Source organism: Anas platyrhynchos, chromosome 19 (assembly GCF_047663525.1).
Source record: "Anas platyrhynchos isolate ZD024472 breed Pekin duck chromosome 19, IASCAAS_PekinDuck_T2T, whole genome shotgun sequence".
NCBI classification, from domain to species: Eukaryota; Metazoa; Chordata; class Aves; order Anseriformes; family Anatidae; genus Anas; species Anas platyrhynchos.
Window position 1 is genome coordinate 6,034,905 of NC_092605.1, and position 17,136 is coordinate 6,052,040.

Here is a 17,136-nt window from a genome sequence, read left to right on the forward strand (position 1 = left end):
AAGACAATCGGTCCAGTCAGCCGCCCTCGCAAGGAACGGCTGTGCTGTGCTTGGGAGCCAGAGCGCTGCTGTCGCTCCGCTCGCTGCCCACGGCTTAGTCATTTGTCTGAGCACCAGTGAACAAAAACACAGATGTAGAAGGAAACGCATCCCCTCTGCCATAGCAGAAAATTAATCATGTGAAATGCTCTCTCCCAGTAGCTGCCCATTGCCCAGGGAGGAGGAAGGAGCAAAACCAAACGCATGAGGAAAATATTTCCTGGCCGAGGGTAATTTTAGTCTCGCACACCATCCATCCCAGCGAGGTACTTCATCGCAGCCCCAGGGGCGGCTGACTGGGTAAATCACCGTGCCCTGTCTGAAGGCAAAGAGAAGCCAACTAAACCCCTCAGAAAAACCTCGTAAAGCAAAAGGTGCCATCCAGCCTGTAACAGAATTAGCACGTTTCTGTGGCTGATAACCTGCTGCTTGCAGAATATCACAGGTCAGTATGTTAGCAAAGTAACAAAGCCTGGCTTTGGAGGCACGGCCCTGTTTCTTCTGAGCTGCAAGTGCTCTAACCCCAGGTCTCCCCACATTCTTTCTGGTGCTCTCAGTCTAAAAATGGTCTTTTCTTGGAATACACTTGTGATATACAGAAAGTAAAGCAAGGATCCCAGAAGAAACCACAAAGTACAGACATGAAATCCCGACTGCTTCTAATTAAACACAAACAATAGGTCCATTTTACGTCAGCTGACATTTGTCAAACTGTTATCACAGTTTATATTTACCACAGCGTTCTTCTGGGAACTGTTAAGGCTGCGTGTGTAACTTAGTGAAATGGCCACAAGAATCAGATTCAAAATATTTGCATTTCTTGCTGCCAAGGTTCACAGCAAGGTCGTTCCTAGTGGGCTTTCGGAGGTGTTGGTGCTGGGATGGAGCTGGGAGGGAAAGGCACGGCGGAGGGGGATGACTGGGCCTCTGCACAGTGCTGCCGATGGGTTGTACGTGGCCACAGGTTCACATTTTTTCCCCTGAAAAGTAGCTGCTGGAGAAATGACTTTAGTAAAGCCGGTTGCATTTGTGGTGTTTTTATAGCTCCAGAGCCAGGCTTTCCTACCTGGGCTACAAAGTGGTTTCCTACTCAGGAGTTAATGCACTCATTTCAGTAGCCAGGCCTGATGCTGAGGTAACTTACACTACAAGTAATTCTGGGTTAACTAAGCTGCGCTCATTAAACAATCCTAAGTTATAAGAATATGGTCGTATGCTGGGAGAGGAATAAAGCAAGGGGGTCGGTCAGCCACACGTTGGTCAGACCCTGCAGGGCTGCTGGGCAGAGCTCGGGGCCGGCTGGCTGTGCAGCTGCAGGAGCTCTCGCCTCGGTGCTTTCGTCTCAAAGCAGGGAGTTTGACAAAATTGTTGAGGAAGACCAGGCTAATATCCCGGTAGAGGCTAAAAATAAATTGCATTTGTCATTGTGAACATGTGCACTTATTAATAGCCAATATTAAAAAAGCCCTCTGAGTCCATCTGTTACAGTTTCTGATTCAGGCACTGAATGTTCAGGGCATTCGGTAGGTTTCTGAACATCACTGCCTTGGGAAAGATGTTTTAGCTGATTTAAAAATGATTTTAAAAAGTTCTGAAACTTTTAAAAATCACTTCCTGGTTCAGGTCAGTAAATCAGGGCCAAATTCTCCCTGTCTTGAACAGAGGCTGAGGAGTACCGAGGTGGAACTGAGTATGAGTGATGAATGCAGCTTTACATCAGCATGATTAGGGATACAGCCACCCTTCATTGGGAAGTCAAAGGTTTGCATAAAACACAGAGGCCTCATAGCAAGTGAGTGATTAATAATACTCAGGTTTTGGACAGCCACTTGTAAAGGGGGACAGCGAGTGGATGCAAGATCTCTGCACTGGGAGATCTGTAAGGAAAACAGCCCTGAGATTTTTCGGCCTGATCACAAGGCATCACAGTTGTGGGACATAAATCTGAATGACAGGGTGTGGATCTGGCTATTAAACAATTACATCCATATGAGTGAGAGTTTGGTGCAGAACTGAAGGGGCTGCATGCTGCAGCCATGCTAGCATGGTGCAGGGCTGAAGGAAACCTTGTCACCAGCCCCGTCCCGGCTGCGGCAGCGAGGAGACAGGACCCAGACTCGCCTGTTGCTGCCTTAATGCTGCTGTCCCTTGTGTTGTTGCAGGCAACAAATGCGTTTGAGGGTGAGCATCTCTTATCAGTAGTTCCCATGCTAGTGGCTGGCTTGTCCTGTTGACTGACAGCTGTGATAATGAGGTTATTGTGAGGAGGCAATCCGTGCACAGAAATGTTTTTATGTCTTGTGGACTGGGATCTTTGTGTCCCGAGAGAGGCTGTGCCTCTCGTTGGCTGAGCCAGAGCAAAGGGCAGAACATGAAAGGACTGTACAAGAAAAACCTCTGTTGCTTTCTCATCTCTGTATTAGGTAGCCAGTTTAGCATGGTGTTTGCTGCAGTATCAACGCAGCTTTCTAACCATTCTTACATATCTTTGGTGTGAAATACCAGGACAGCAAGGCAAGTCCCGTTAGTTCCATTCACCTGGACAACACCTTCAAAAGACTTCAGCTTCCAAATCTTAGTGTAACGGTTAGCAAAACAGTGGAGGGTTTGTCTAGGGCAAGGCAAAGCAGCTAGGAGAGCAAGGAAAAACAGCTTTGTTTGTAGATGCTGCATTTCTAAAAGAATCCCCTTTGCTGCTCTCTCTCTCTCCCTGTTCACTGAACTATATTGACTTAGTTCCTGGTTTTTGTGCTGCTGGCTCGTCATGGTACAGCACTGTGCTCTCAAGGAGCCTCAGATTTGGGCCAGGCCTTGGCTCACCTTAGAATAAAATACTGAGAAAAGGATCTGACAACTGAGCAAGTGTGACTTGGAGGAAGAGGGCATGACTCTGGTGGCAAGGCTTGATAAGATCTCTGTCTGCATTTTCTTTATTCTCTGTTGTTTTCTCCCTGGAGGTAGAGGAAGGCCATTTTTGTTTTCAAAAGCACTGCCTTCACCGTGGCAAAAATCTTGTTTTCTTTCTTTCTTGCTACTGTTCCTCTCCTTGCTATGAGAAGAAAAAAGCAACAACAACAAAATAAAAACTGGTGGCTAGCAGCTCTGGTCTCTCAGGGAAACAAAAATTCTTACTATGAGATTAAAATTCACCAGAATGAAATGTCATGGGGAGTATTGAGTTGTCATTCTCTGGTGCTGCAGAAAATTGACTTCCTGCATGTTCCTGCGAGGGTGCAGAGCTGATGAAGTAACTGCCTTGCTGGATTTCAATAAGAATGCAAATGGGTGGTGAATAGGAACCGCAAACCACAGAGGTAGAGCAATGTGCTTGGGATGGCCCAGGCTGGAAATTGGGTGGTTTTGATGTCTGTAGTGGGTCATCCAGGTTAGAATGCAATTCATGTTTCAGCTGATAAGACTACCCATGTGTGACTTTTAAATTAAAATCTGTATGTTTCTTACTGAGATTGGACCCAGCCAAGCCCCTGAAATGCTTTGTAGGCATTACTGACAGAAAGCAGCGTTTTTTTCCATCCATAAGGTAATATTTTGGTGGTCATTATTTTTTTGCCAAAGAATTAAAGTTCTGTTTCTGGATAGAATTAAGTGTGGTTGAGCCCATTCCTGAGTTCTTCTGTGACCCAAGATCCTAAACCAAAAGTGATCCTGAACCAGGATATAAATACAAGTTTGCAGCAGCCGTAACTTTGAGCTGATTTTATTAACATGAATTACTGAAGCATGCTTAACATGACAGGCAGGCTCTTCTGCTCACAAATGTTGCAGCATCTCCCAGACAGAAGGAACTGAAAACATCTGGTTCCTTATTTTGTGAAGCAAAGCACTGGGAATCTGCTGAGAAGTGGAAGATCAGGCGTGCAGCCGAGTGCCACAGCGTCGCGGCAGGGCAGGGTAACGGGAAATGGACCGGTTCGTGTCCCTCGTCTGCGGTGACCTCGAGATGGCAGGGGGCTGGCACATTGGGGCTGGCACACTGCTGTCACCACATGGCCACGGGTGACAGTGGAAGGTGGGAGCTCAGCTGGCACGTCGCTGGCACATTGCTGCCGCGCTCAGCACCAGGCTGCAGGAGGTTACAGAACCCTGCTGGCAGCAGAGCTCCTGGTGCCGGCAGGTCCATGTCAGCTTAATCTTATGAAAATGGCCCAACACAGCAAATGGTTCAGCCCCTGCACTTCTGTAACATTCTCACCCTGTCAAGTAGCTTCCTACTCAGTGTTGATGGAGAGGGCCGGGGGCTGAGCCGGGGCTGCCTTGCTCCCGGTGGGTGTGCTTGCCCTGCTGGAAGGCAGCTCGCGGCCCTCCTTGTGCATGGAGCCCCGGTTCCTATGTGCTGCTGCACGGAGATGGCACCTGAGTGATAAGATAGAGGAGGTTAATGGCCTCAGCTACAACTTTCCACATAAAATTTAACTGATCTAAGTCGTATGCAGCCTGGGGGCTTGATAGTATTTGATGTGGCACAGTTTGGTGCCTTTTAGGGATCGCATTAAGGCTTTCTTCTTGTTTCCCTGACGCTTCCCTCCCTATGTTTCATTCTTCCCTAGCTGTTTGCTTTCCCCATCTGCTAATAACCAGGGCCAGAGAGAGGAGCTTGTCTTAGACACACCAAGGTGCTGACCCAGGTGGGTGTTTGGTGGCCTGTGAGGAAAAACCAGGAAGTACACCAGAAAATAATGTCCATTGCATAAAAAAATCATCATTTTTGTCATTGAAATTTTCTTTTGAGTCAGCAAAGTGCCCAGCTGGGGATAAAAGAGGAAGGGTCAAGCATCCCACAAGCTCCAATCCATCATCATCATATGTTGCACGGTCGTGTTATCAGACTAAACACTGTCCTGGATTTGAAAATCTCCATAAGCACAGATGTGCCTTGGGCACAGTGGGCTCATTGTCCCAAGAAAAATTGAAGGGAGGTCTTGAGTGATGTCTTGTTTTATAGACGTTGTTGCTAATAGCAAATTCTCCCAGCAAGGAAGTGCAGATTGTTTCTGTTATTGATTGCCATGGTCTCTGCTTCATTGAGACCACATGGTCCACTTTGTTTTTATAGCTGCCTTTTATTAAAAGTGACAAAGGTATCAACGTTTGAAAAGATGAGTCTTGAGAGTCCCCTGGGCAGCATTTTCGTGGTGTAAAGTGATACTGGCACATTTGATCCGCAGATGCTTTTAACACACTAATAAAACAAAAGCCATGCTTCCCAGGGTGGTCTTCTGCACTACAAAGCGCTCGGCATTTGTCCTGGCTTGGCCAGGCCCCAAGAAACGCAGAGAAACTGCAGTTCCTCTTACCTTAAACTATCTATGCTCTCAGGATTTGGTCCTGTGTTATGGACTGTAGTGAAAAATTAATCTGTGTATAATTTTTTGAGGTATATTCTGCTGTTTCACAGAAGACCCATAAAGTCTTCACTTGGGTTATCTGTATTGTTCTTCAGTATTCCCGAGACCAGTGTTCAGCAAGCTTTCATCCTTATTTCTGGTGACCAGCATTTACTGCTCCTAAGCCTTTCCCATTCTTGTACTACCAGGCTTCCAAAGAAGCCAGTCAGAGCTCTGTTTGAACGTACAATCAGCAGCTTTTTGTTTTGGCATTGTATTTGAAGACACCTAAAAAAGATTAGATCTGAGACATTTCATATTAGGACCTATCATGAGTAGATATGCGTGACCTCAATCTGTCTGCGCAACAGCTCCTGATGTGCAAAATGGGAATACCATCTTCCCTCGTTTTGAAGAGGCTTTATGAAGATGAATTAATCTTTGCAAAGCACTCAGATGTCAAAGTGATGAACACCACAGAAAAGCTTGGGGGGAAATAAATAGTTGAGTGTGCAGAGCAAGCTGTTAGTAGTAGCCGTAAATAAGACATGAAGCTGCACTTTGATCAGAGAGACTAAAGCAGATATTGAATACTTGCTGATAAATTGAGCACCATCCAGCCTGTGTCCTGAACAAACGCAGAGCAGTGGGAGATAGCACGTGATCGTGTGATTAAAGACATGCAGCAACACACACGAGCAGTGGGACTGAAGTTGCACCCATGAGCTCAGTACGGGTTTTTCATTGCTTTAGGATGCTCTGTTCTGCAACATCGCTGTTAGCCATGTGCCACGGGAGAAATAATAGCCTCTGGCAAGCATAAATTATTCCTGTCCTGTCCAGCTGATTCTTTTTATTTCCTTTTCTTCTTCGAAGTGGTTATATTATACAGAGTAGGGACTAAAAGCCAAAAAACATGTCACTAAAACATGCTCAGAGCTGAAAATATCAAAAGGTGTGTTTTCCAGCCAGCAGCCTGCCTTTTACAGAGCAGCACAATCCAGCAGAGCATCACATCCATCAAGGGAGCTGTCAGATCCCACTGCCCCGGCCATGTCTCCAGGCTCGCCTCGCTCCTGGCCACTTGCTTGGCTTGGGTAAAAGAGCCAATGAAGTCTGCAGTCACTCTGGCCTCAGAGGAGCAGAGTTAATTTGCCACAGCACAGACAGCTGAGTAAATGTGTTTACGTCTTTTTGGTGCAGCATGGAGCTGCTTGGCTCCACCTTGGTTTAAGCCCTGCAGTAGTTAAGGGGACGTTCAGGCTTTGCTTGCTGCCTGCTCTCATCTATGAGATGCCCACATCCAGGCCTTCATTCTGCACAGTTCTCCTGGCCCATTTCTAAAGCATATGGTACATATTTTTCCGTTGAATTTGCTCTCATAACTTGTTGTTTTATTTTATTATTATTGGGCATTTCGACAAAGGCTGAACAGAATAGATTGCGTGCCTGGCATGTTTTTTGTAATGCCTTTGACAAAGGTACTCTAATGTGGATTAACAGATGCTGTTATGAGATGCCTTCAGAGCTTGATATGAAAAACCTAATGGTACAGCTGCAGTGATGAGCAAAAAATGAGCCCCCTTTTTGGAGGGGGCTGCATGTGCTGTTCCATTATCTGGCCTCTGGATTTGCACTTCTTGACTTACAGTCCCTCAGGCTTTTGGAGGAATGCAGAGAATCTGTCCCAGTACAGCCTCATTAAGCAAAGAAAATGTTAGCTACCAGTGTCAAAAAGGTTGCAAGCAGCTCATCTCTAGAGAGAGCGATGGATAAGTCCCCTGAAATGTCTTTATACTATAATTGCATGCAGTAGTTAGGTCCAACTTTGTTGTAGGCCCAAGGAATTGACGCTAATGGGCCCTCAGCCGGCCCCATCCTGCCTTCAGCGCTCTCCTCTGCGCAGAGACCTTCTGTTGCAAGCCCTTTGCTTGACCCGTGCTGTTTGATCTGCCCAGCTGCCTGCCATATTGGTGAGCACAGCACACAGGCAAGCACTCCGCTCCGATTAATGTTAACGGGGATCACGGGGAGAGCAGCCCCCCACGGTCTAACCTATGGTGTAGTCTAAAGAGCTGCTTCCTTACTAAAGTAAGCCTCTCTGCAGACACTTGGCGGGTTGTTTTTTGGGAGTGGGGGGTGAGCGGAGCCTGCTCCATGCAGAGCAATGTTCCCGTGCTGCTGGAGTATGGAGCCGACCTCCTCGCCTTGGCCAGGGATGCAGGGGTGGGGAGGGCAGAGGAGGAATGGCAGAGAGCTGAGAAAAGGCTCTGTCTGTGCTGTCCATGCTACCTTCTTCTTCCCCCTCCTGCAGTCTTTGCTCAGCAGCTCCACACTTGTACTCCACATCCTATCTTAGCCTCTGGACTTCCCCTCCAAAAATGTCATGGGAACAAATTGCAGTGAGGAGAAGGTTCCTTCTGTGCTCACTCCGTCCCCTCTTCTCTGTCTCGAAGTCTGTCTTTGCCTGTTCTGACTGTAAGATCTTTGGGGCAGGGACTGTGTGCTCCCTGTGTTTCTGCAGAGATTGGCTTAATTAGGGAGTGTTCCGGGTTTGCTCTGCCATAATAAATGGGATTCATTATAATATTGCAGTAATTCACACCGGTCTCATTGCATTTGCTTCAAAGGAGGCACTCCAAAATCAGATTAGTAGATGAGATGAAGATCAGACCAACTGTAATTACTAGCCTGCAATATCTCATTTTCAAGCAGAGCACTTATCTGCAGTAGTAACTTGGCTGGATGTTATTGCAGGGGAAAAACACACACAAAAGGTATTTTTACAGAAGTGTCTGCAAAATATCCACCAATATTCATCACAAGGAGCATGATGAAAGGCCCTTGAAGTGTGATTGGAGTTGCCAGTTTTCATGAGATAATTAAGATGCGGGTTTGGTCTATACGTTCTGGTGATCTCATTATCTTCATTATTAATTAGTCTCTGTTCTTCACATTTCAGCTCCAGTTTCTTGTCATTAGGGCAACTAGCCTGTGAGCGATGCGTTAGTGAGACTCAGAGGAAGGATTCTGCCTCTGGAACAGCAGAGGAGGTGCCAGCTTTTGTTCCAAACAGCTCCAAAAGAAAGTGAAGTGCTTTGTACAAGACCAGCAGGTTGCCCTGCTGCAATCCCTTTCAGCAGCGTGCCCTTCTCTGCATTTCCTGGCCAGAAGACACAGATTTCGGCAGGCACCCTGGTGTTCAGTGCTATTGGGATCAGCACCACATGTGATTTAGGCACTTAGTTATTTAGCAATCTTCCTCTAATCCCCAGAAGATTAATATTTTGCCCAAATTTCCTCTGCATGCTTCTGCAAGCACCTACTTAATAAAGTTTTTATACAGTCATTTCTTAATAACAAGTGATTGTCTAAAAACTGCACATTTCCTGGGACCTTTACTGAGGAACACTTCAATCAATGAGATGTTTATGCCTTCTCAATTATTACGGGGTGATAAATGCCAAAGCCCTGCCTGACATGCACAGTAGTGTTTTTGGTTGGTGTACGTACCAAACATTTGGACTCGTATTCTTAACATCTCTATTGTAATAGTAGTTTCCACTGTTGCTGCTTTATCTGTTAAAGATTTATTTCACATTTTGCTCATCACAAGTTATTGAAAATATGGCTGTGTTCACTAAATATTTTGCAAGTATCTGGAACCATTTCCCCGTGGGCTGTGATACTGCCTGATCAGTGCAAGAGTTCAAACACTTCTTACATCTGTTGGGAAAGCATTAAAAATGTACTGAGCATGTGGTTGTTTTATTTATGTTATTTATTCAGCAGTGAATCCTTGCCATACAACCACCTCTTTCAGATTGAATACTGAGAGGAGACACAGATTTTAGAAGTGTCCTGTTTAAAAAGCAGTGATACAGTCCCCAGCTCTGTCTTGTAATAACGGCTTTCCCATTAAGTTAAATCAATGAGTAAAAAGAGGGCTGGGAGGACTTTTTGATCCCCGTTGCACCGTTCCTCACCAGGACTAACTCAGTTAAACCAGGTAAGCTGCATAAATGGCTGTGAAATCAGAATACAATTGCTGTTCCTTTTAAATGTCACTCAGAAAAAAAGCCATTGTGAAGAACAACGCGCCCTTCAGGTTCTCCGGAGTTATTTTGTCATACTGTGTGCTTAAAGACAGGGCTTTGTAATCCAGGCGTTGGGCTTTGCAGACAATCAGGAGACAGGCATTTAACAGCTGTACGGACCGATCCCCAGCAACATGCACAGTTCGTGGTGCAGTTTCTCAGGAAGGGTCTTGCTCTGCAGTGCACACTTGTATCACGGTGCTGGTTGGGCAGGTGCTGTGGAGTTGCATTGAGCCATTTGCACAAACCTGATTCTTTGTCCTGCCGGTGAGCAGGCTCCCTGGGAACACAAGCACGAAGGCTTGATCCTGCCCTGCTGTAAGCCTCTTGTTTCGTGGGCAGTGGTATGGATTGTGCCTCCTGGAGCTGTGGTGCTGTTGGTAATGTACATGTAATTCAGGCTCCAGAGCCACTCTGCAGCTGCTGGGAGTCCTGCTGGGTCCCACATGCTTTTTTTCTTATTTTTTATTATTAAACAATATTTTACATTTAGAAGGCACTGGGTGTGATGGAGATGAGGACAGGCTCCGGCAGTACCTGGGGCAAGAGATGCGAAGCTGGGGCAGGCTGTGTGGGGCAGGCACCCACTGCCCACTGCTTCTCCTTTCCTCACCCTCTGCTGCCGGTAACTCCTCTCCAGCAAGCCTTGCAGACGCTGTCCAGTAAAGCCCAAAAGATTGGAGGATACAAGTGTCCCTGTTTAAGCACCATTGTCAGAGCGCACCCCCAGCAGCTCCCTGTGACTGTCACCCAAAGTTAACCTTAAAAACAGGGTTTGGAAAGTGGCAGCAGGGATGGGGCAGGAGATGCTGTCCTGTCACAGTGCTGCTCTGGGTAGGGAAAGGTGTCTGTCTGTCTGCTCGCTCAGTGGGACAGGCTTTTGTCATACATCATGCTCCGGTGGCAGCTGTGACACACAGTGTGGCTGCAGCCTGGCTCCTTGAAAGAGGTTTTGCAGAAAATGTTTATTTACACCCCTCGCCTCTGGCTGTGAGGCCTCTGCTGCAAACCCCCAGAAGTGTTTGCAGCCCACACGGTTCTCGTGAGATGTGGTGAAAAAGGAAGTTACAAAACTTCTCCAAAGTGAAGCAAATTTCAAAGAACGAAGTCTGCGAGTGCGCTCGGCCTTCTTGGTTTGTTCTTTGTCTGATAACCGAAGGGATAAAGTCAGGGACAAACAAACAGCACCTCCTCGCAGGACCTGGTTTGCTTTGCAGCTCGGAGGATGCTTTTGAGCGGCACCACCATCCTGTGGGGCACCCCGGGAGGAACCGAGTCCGACAACGGGACGCGATCCGCGACCGCTTCACGGGCAGCAGGGCCAGAGGGCACGGCGGGAGCGGGCAGACGGAGCCCGGCAGGGGTAGGGGCCGTGCTGAAGGCAGCGGGAGCTGGGCACCGCAATACGGCCACAGCTTTGGGCAGGGCGCCGGGGCACGGCCCCACCGGGCCCGCAGCGTGAGGGGACCGGGCCCGGGGCCTGCGGGGCCCCCGGTACCGAGCGGCGCCGCCGCTCCCCTCCCGGGGTCGCCCAGCAACGGCGGGGCCGGGCCGGGCGCGGGGCCGCCCCTCGGCGGGGCGGGGCTGGGGCTGGGGCTGGGCCGGGGCTGCCGGGCCAGGTGCGGGCGGCGGCGGAACGGGACGGAGCCGAGCGGGTAAGGGAAGGGAAGGCAAGGCGGGGGGCTCGGTGCTGCCGGGCACACCGGGAGCCCGCACCGGGGCTGCAGCAGCCGGCTCCGTGCCGGGGGGTTCGCACCGCGCCCGGGGGTGGCAGCATCCGTGCCCTCTGCCCGGCCCTGGGGCCGGTGCTGCCTCCCCAGCCTTTTTTATCGCTTGCACGGGGCCGGGGCTCGCTGCAGAGCTGTGGGGAGTGGTGGGGAGCCCGTGGGTGGCCGTGCTGGAGGGGCCCTGCGCCGTCCCGGTGTTCCTGCCGGCGGTGTGCTCGGCTCTGGTTGCCGCTGCAGGACGCTCTCCGCACCGAGCCCGGGTCCTCAGCGCCTTGTGCTGGCTCCGGGGGTTGCCCGCAGCCCCCGAGCAGCACCCGGGCTGCTCCTGCCTCGACCCACGGAGCCCGGCGGCTCGGGGCCTGCACCGCACACACTTGGCAGGGTAAGAGAGCGTTTCATGGACAGAGACCGTCCTCTGGAGCTCTGGGTGAGGAGCATAGGAGGTGCCAGCAGGTCTTGGTCCGGATTTGGGTACATCCTCTTCGACAGCAGTGGGATGTTGGCTCTCCTGTCCTGGGAGGAAGCCACCTGTGGTGTCAGTCCTGGGGTGGCAGCGCCGCGTTGCTGCTCTGGTAACAGCGGTGATCGTCGTCTGTTCCTGCAGGTTCACACGGTTAGTGGCTTTTGGGGGCACAAACAACAGTTTCTCTGGGAGAAACCTCCTGGTACTTGGCTGCTGTTAAAGAGGCAGGATGGATGGGGGAGTGCTCTGAAACAGGTTGAGAGTTGGTGCCCAGAATGTGGGCTTTGTGGTACCTGGGTTCAAGCCCTTACACCAGCAGAATTTGGGGTTCTTTCAGTCCCTTTTGATGTATTACTGTAGCTGCTCCCGTTAAAAACAGGCTTTCTCCTGTCAGGTGGTGACAGCGTGGGGTTGCTCATTGCTGATAGCAGTGGATTGCCCTCCCCTGGTTGTTTCTTGGTCCTGAGCATAGCTCCGGGATGAAATGGGATCTTGGTGGCGATGCGAGGGGCTTTCTGCCTATGGCCCTGCTGATTTCTGGGGTGGGTGGAACAGCACAGTGTCCTCCCCGGAGATGTCCAGTAGTGTGGAATATTGCTCACAATGGGTAAGGGAGGTTGTGGTTGTTTGGCAGTGGCTGCCCAGACTGAGGAGCTTGAGCTGTTCCCATGCTAGACGTGGTAGCCGTTAAGCAGTTTAAAAGCCTCTTTGAACGGGCTTCTTTCAACTTTGTCACTAGCAGAAGGGCTGCAAATGGCAGCAAGTCTCCAAGAAGACACCTGATGTGCAGATGCTTCTCAGCAGCGGTTGCCGTGCCGGGGCTCTCAGCCATGTGCAGAGGCTGCAAAGCAAAACGCTCCCCGTGCCAAAACAGCAAGGGGAATGGGATAGCTTTGCTTCGGTTACTGATTAACCAGGCTGGTTGCATGTGTGGGAGCACACCTTAGCTGAACTTTTTGGGTCTTGTGAATACAGTGTCTAGTGAAATATTTGAAGTGGTTCTCAAACATAATCATGGGTTGCTGCTGAGTTATCTGCTGTCCTGGTTCTGATGTTCTCAAGTGTTTGCTGTGTTTTGGCAGCTGACCCCTGAAATTCTGAAGTGTAGCATAATAATAATCTAATTCCTGTTGTTGTTGCCATAGTCATTTTGGTTGGTGGCTGCTCTGAACGTGAGACAGGCTCTGTAAGTGCTTCCTGACAGCCTAACACGGCGTTTGGGGCACGATGTTGCAGCTCCTAGCGCTGGTTAGTAGCGGGGGTCTTTTGCTACGGCTCTGCTTTGAGTCTTGTTTTCAGTGTGCAAACTAATGTTGTTAGCAATTATTTCTTCTTGGATCCTGTCTGCTTGGTCTGTGTGGTTCATGAGTAGAAACATCCCGTGCCTGTGCAGAGCTGCAAACTCTACAATAAGCTGTGCTTTTCCGTATTTTACCATATAAGTGAAAAAACACAGCCTGATGGATGTGCCAGAGTTGGTGATTGCTGGGTTATTAACTTGTTTGTCATGTTTCAAGCACTGTGATGTGCTTGGCAGACTTCAAAAAAAAAAAAACAAAAAAAAACCAACAATAAAGTGAAGCCCATCTACAAATAAAGATAACTCACTTCATTATAAGAAAACAAAAGAGCAGGTGAGTGAGTCTGTCTATATATATATATAAAAGCCTTTTATATACAGAGGGGGACTGAACGTTTTTCAAGTTCAGTACTTGCAAGCTTTGCTGCATAAAGGCTGCAGTTCCAGTTCTTCCTGAAACAAAGGCTTCCTAACCCATGGTTTGCTCAGCCACCAGCTGAAGAGCAGCCAAGGTCCTGGAGCTCTTCCTCCTCAGAAAGGAGAGCTCTTCAGAGCTTCTCTGGTATTTCTTAAACACAGAGTGAGCTAGTTTCTGGGCTTGTCTGTATTCAGACTGACCAATGGGCTCTGGGAAGTGTTTCCATATAAGCTAGAGCAAAGCCACATCCTTAATGCTTTCCCTCTGTTTGCCAACATAAACTACTCATTAGCAAGCATGGCTGGATTTCTTACTGTGCTGTGGGAGCTTGGGATGTTTCTCCACCCCTTGGGACCTGAAATTGCTCCCATTCCACCTCTCTATACACTGCAGTGTAACCTAACCCGGCTGGGTGGGAAGGCAGAAATATGATTTGTGAGGCAAAAATCCTAATTTTGTTGTTTATCTTCCAATGGCTTTATTTCCCTGGGTTTCCTGGAGGCCAGACTTGCAGCAGTATAGAAAAGAAACACAAACAGTGTAGTTTTCAAGTTCTTTGGGGAAAGAGATTTTGACCGGGGCTCCTGTAAAAGCTTAAAAGTAGGTAGAGGTGTCAGTGCCTGGGACAGCGAGCTTCCTCCTGTCCTTCGTGCAGTGCCTAATGTGGCTCCTGGAGGGCTTTTTCCCTCCTCCTCACCCAGCAGTGGTGTGCAGCAGCACCAGGTCTGCTCCTGGAGCTCCTTACCCATGTGCCTGCAGCACCTGCAGGCAAGTATGATGCAAGTTTTTTGCTATTTACCATCTACCCAACTGGGTGACCTTGAGGCTTGTCAAGGAAAACAAGTACTGTGTGAGCTCAGCTGCCTCCTGAGCAGAAAACAACTACTTGCAAGGAGCATGCTGTAACTCCCAGACTCGGTTATTAAGGAACTGAACTGCAAAGCAACTACTTGTGCTAAAGACACTTCTTCGCAAGCAGCTTCCAGCTCTCTGACATAGCAGATGTGCTCACTTCTGGAATTGCTTCAAAATAGCCCAATCTGAGCTCACCTCTGAGCCTGACTGCCTGCTAGCTGTGAGCTGCAGCTCCGCGGTGCCTGCGCACAAGGAGTGCTATGACCATGCCCTGCGGTTGGCCGCTTGGTGGCCTCTAATTTTGTCACCAACTATCCATGCCGGTGTTAACAGTAAGTGGCACGGCTGGCAGTGTTCTGGTGCTGGCCTCGCTGGCACCGTGGCTGCAGGGCAGGCCTGAGCATCGGCCCCAGAAACGGTCCCCAAGAAGAGCGTTGTGTGCTCCCTCCCGGTTACTGCTGTTCTGCCTTGGCAAATTGAGCTGCCTCATCTCAAGGCAGAGACTTCTCAAGAGGGCTAATTATGTCACGCTTATTACCTGCAGCGTGACAAATGCCATGAGCTGTTTCTGGAGGTGTAGAGCAGCGCTTCTCAAACCAGGGGCTGCAGCACCCTGCTGTGTGCTGCAGAGGTGGTGCTGAGTCCACCCCAGCTCCCATCGGCATGGAGCTGCCTTTGTCCCTGGGCTGGAGGTTTAAGGGGGGCTCCTGCTGTGGGCTGTCCCAGCAGGTGGCTCTGTTGGTGGGGCTGTGGCACCAGGCAGCAAGGGTTAGCAGCTTTCACAGGCAGCATTTCACACTAGAGATGTTACCAGGGACTTCTCTGGATGATTAGGTCTCATCCCTGCTCTTTCTGGAGTGGTTACTTCAGGAGTTTCCAAGTGACGTTTGTGACAGTGACCAGCATACCAGCATGGTGCCACTTCACACTTCTGTTTTTTTGTCTGTGTGAAAAAGAATGAGAGCTGCCTTGCAGCCCGGAGCTAAAAGCACCCTGATGAGTATAGGAGCAAGGTGCCAAATGGTTTGGTGGTTTTGTTCTGAACTCTGCAGCTGATGTGCTGGCCCCATCCATGCTGAAGGTGGAGGGATTGTACTTCTGCTCCTAACGCTGCAGGCTGGGATGTTTTCTTCTGCAAAGGGACGCTCCCTGCTTTGAACCTGCAGCGAGGACTGATGAGCCTGTGATAGCCCAGCAGGGAGAAGCAGCCCAGGGAGCGATGGGCTGCAGCTTCAAAGTACTGGGAAAGAGCCTTTTTTATATTGGTTTCTTTGGAGGATCAAATTATCTGTCTGCTGAAGTCTTTTAATGTTAAGACTTCCAGAGCATTAGCGATGACCTGTGAAAAGGAGCGCTTGGATCTAGACCCTGTGCGTGGTGATGAGGGCTGGCACGTCTATTATGGCCAATTAACGTGACAGGTAGCGGAGTGTAAACAGCCCTGCCTCCTCCCAGCCTGGCTCCAGCCGCACGCTGCCCCTCTCCTCTCCTCGGCGGGGTGCATCAGCGTGGGCTTCCCACCCACTGCACAAAGCAGCCCTTCCCAGCCTCTGCTCATGTGGGTCAGTGTCAACAGCCCAGAGGCTGAAGCTCAGGCGTGCAGTCCAACCCTGCTGTCCATGAGTTGCACGGCTGTATGAGATCCTAATGTTACCTTACAGAGGCTGGCAGCACGCTGCAGCACATGCATGGCTTGCCCCAGCCTGGGCACAGCTCTCCAGGATGCTGTCCTGCACTCCATGCTAGATTTAGATCTCAAGAACAAATCTGCAAAAGAAATCCCTTGCAATGCCCACACCAGGAGCACGTGAAGTTTTGCCTTAAATGGGGCTTCAAGTATCAGACTGGAGTAACTGAACAGCCGGGTGGAGCTATTGCAGCGAACAAACTGAGGGGTGGCCCTGAAGCAGCTTCTTATTTGAGCAGCTTAGTAAAACAGCCATCCTCTGCACTCTGATGTTGAGCCCTGAGAGGTGTCAAACCCCCAGCTATTTGGGGAAACGTGCAGCTCTTTGCATGCCGCAGCAGGAGGCGTGGGGCTGCCCCAAGCCTTGTGCTCGGCCACAGCCGCGTGGGCGAGAGTCGGCAGCTTCCTCGGGGGCGCCGGCGCAGCAGCGTGGTCTGATGTAGCGCTGTGGCATTTTCCTCTACGTAGTTTGTCCCCTTCCCAGTCAGATCGAGGGATGTGTCGGCACCTCCCAGCCTCTGCCCAAGCGCTGAAAGGGAAATAGGCTGGGGGAGGAACCTGTGCTTCAGTTATAGCCAACGTCAAGTAAATACGCAACTGTTTGTATGGGAGTGGTGTGCTTCTAGATTCGTTGGTGAGAAACACCTCACGCCCTTCTTCCTTACCTGGTGATTAGAAGAACGTTCCCAATGCAGTGGCTGCTTACATAGAGGTGAGTGCCTGGGACTTTCTCCGTGGTGGATGGGTGACGGTAAGTAGTATTTTCTCTGAGCCTGGCACACTTCTATGTGGCACCTCTTCCCTTCCAGCTCTGCTGGGGGACTTTTCCTGCGCTTCTGCTGGGAAGAAACTGGAAGAGGAGGGTGCAGGGACACCAGGCTTTCATCTGTCCCATGGTTAATGGATTTGACTTGGCCGAAGGGTGCAGGGGAGGGACACGGTCCTGGTGAGGGAAGCGCACGAGGCACTTCTTATTTGTGGTGGTGTTTGTGGTGGTTCTGGCTCCTGCCAGTTGAATCACCCAGTGGGGGGAGGCTTGGATCATCTCATCTTCCCTGCTGGCTCTGGAGCGGTGTGTGGGAGTCCATCAGAGGTGCTGGTGATTTGGCTGTGGTGGGAGCGAATTTTAACTGGGAAATTTTAGCCCATGGAAATCACCAGCTTCTGGCTCCTGCTTCTGGTCGGGGTGGCTGCGTGAAGGCAGG

General features: G+C 49.9%; 1 protein-coding gene across 9 annotated transcripts in view; it reads left to right on the forward strand.

The window, feature by feature from the left end:
* The window catches only part of RAB11FIP4 (RAB11 family interacting protein 4), a 125,668-nt gene that overhangs the window by 80,080 nt on the left and 28,452 nt on the right, over positions 1–17,136 (forward strand). Inside the window, exon 1 of one of the 9 annotated variants that reach the window (XM_038165566.2) lies at positions 10,601–10,844. The exons of 4 other annotated variants lie outside the window; for them this stretch is intronic. In XM_038165566.2, the coding sequence (XP_038021494.2) occupies positions 10,707–10,844 (138 nt within the window). In that variant the 5' untranslated portion in view covers positions 10,601–10,706. Of the gene's footprint in view, positions 1–10,600; positions 10,845–11,013; positions 11,137–11,158; positions 11,591–11,689; positions 11,822–16,224; positions 16,644–17,136 lie in introns of those variants that run through there. 4 more of the 9 variants (XM_027471626.3, XM_038165567.2, XM_038165568.2 and 1 more) reach the window with 4 other exon arrangements.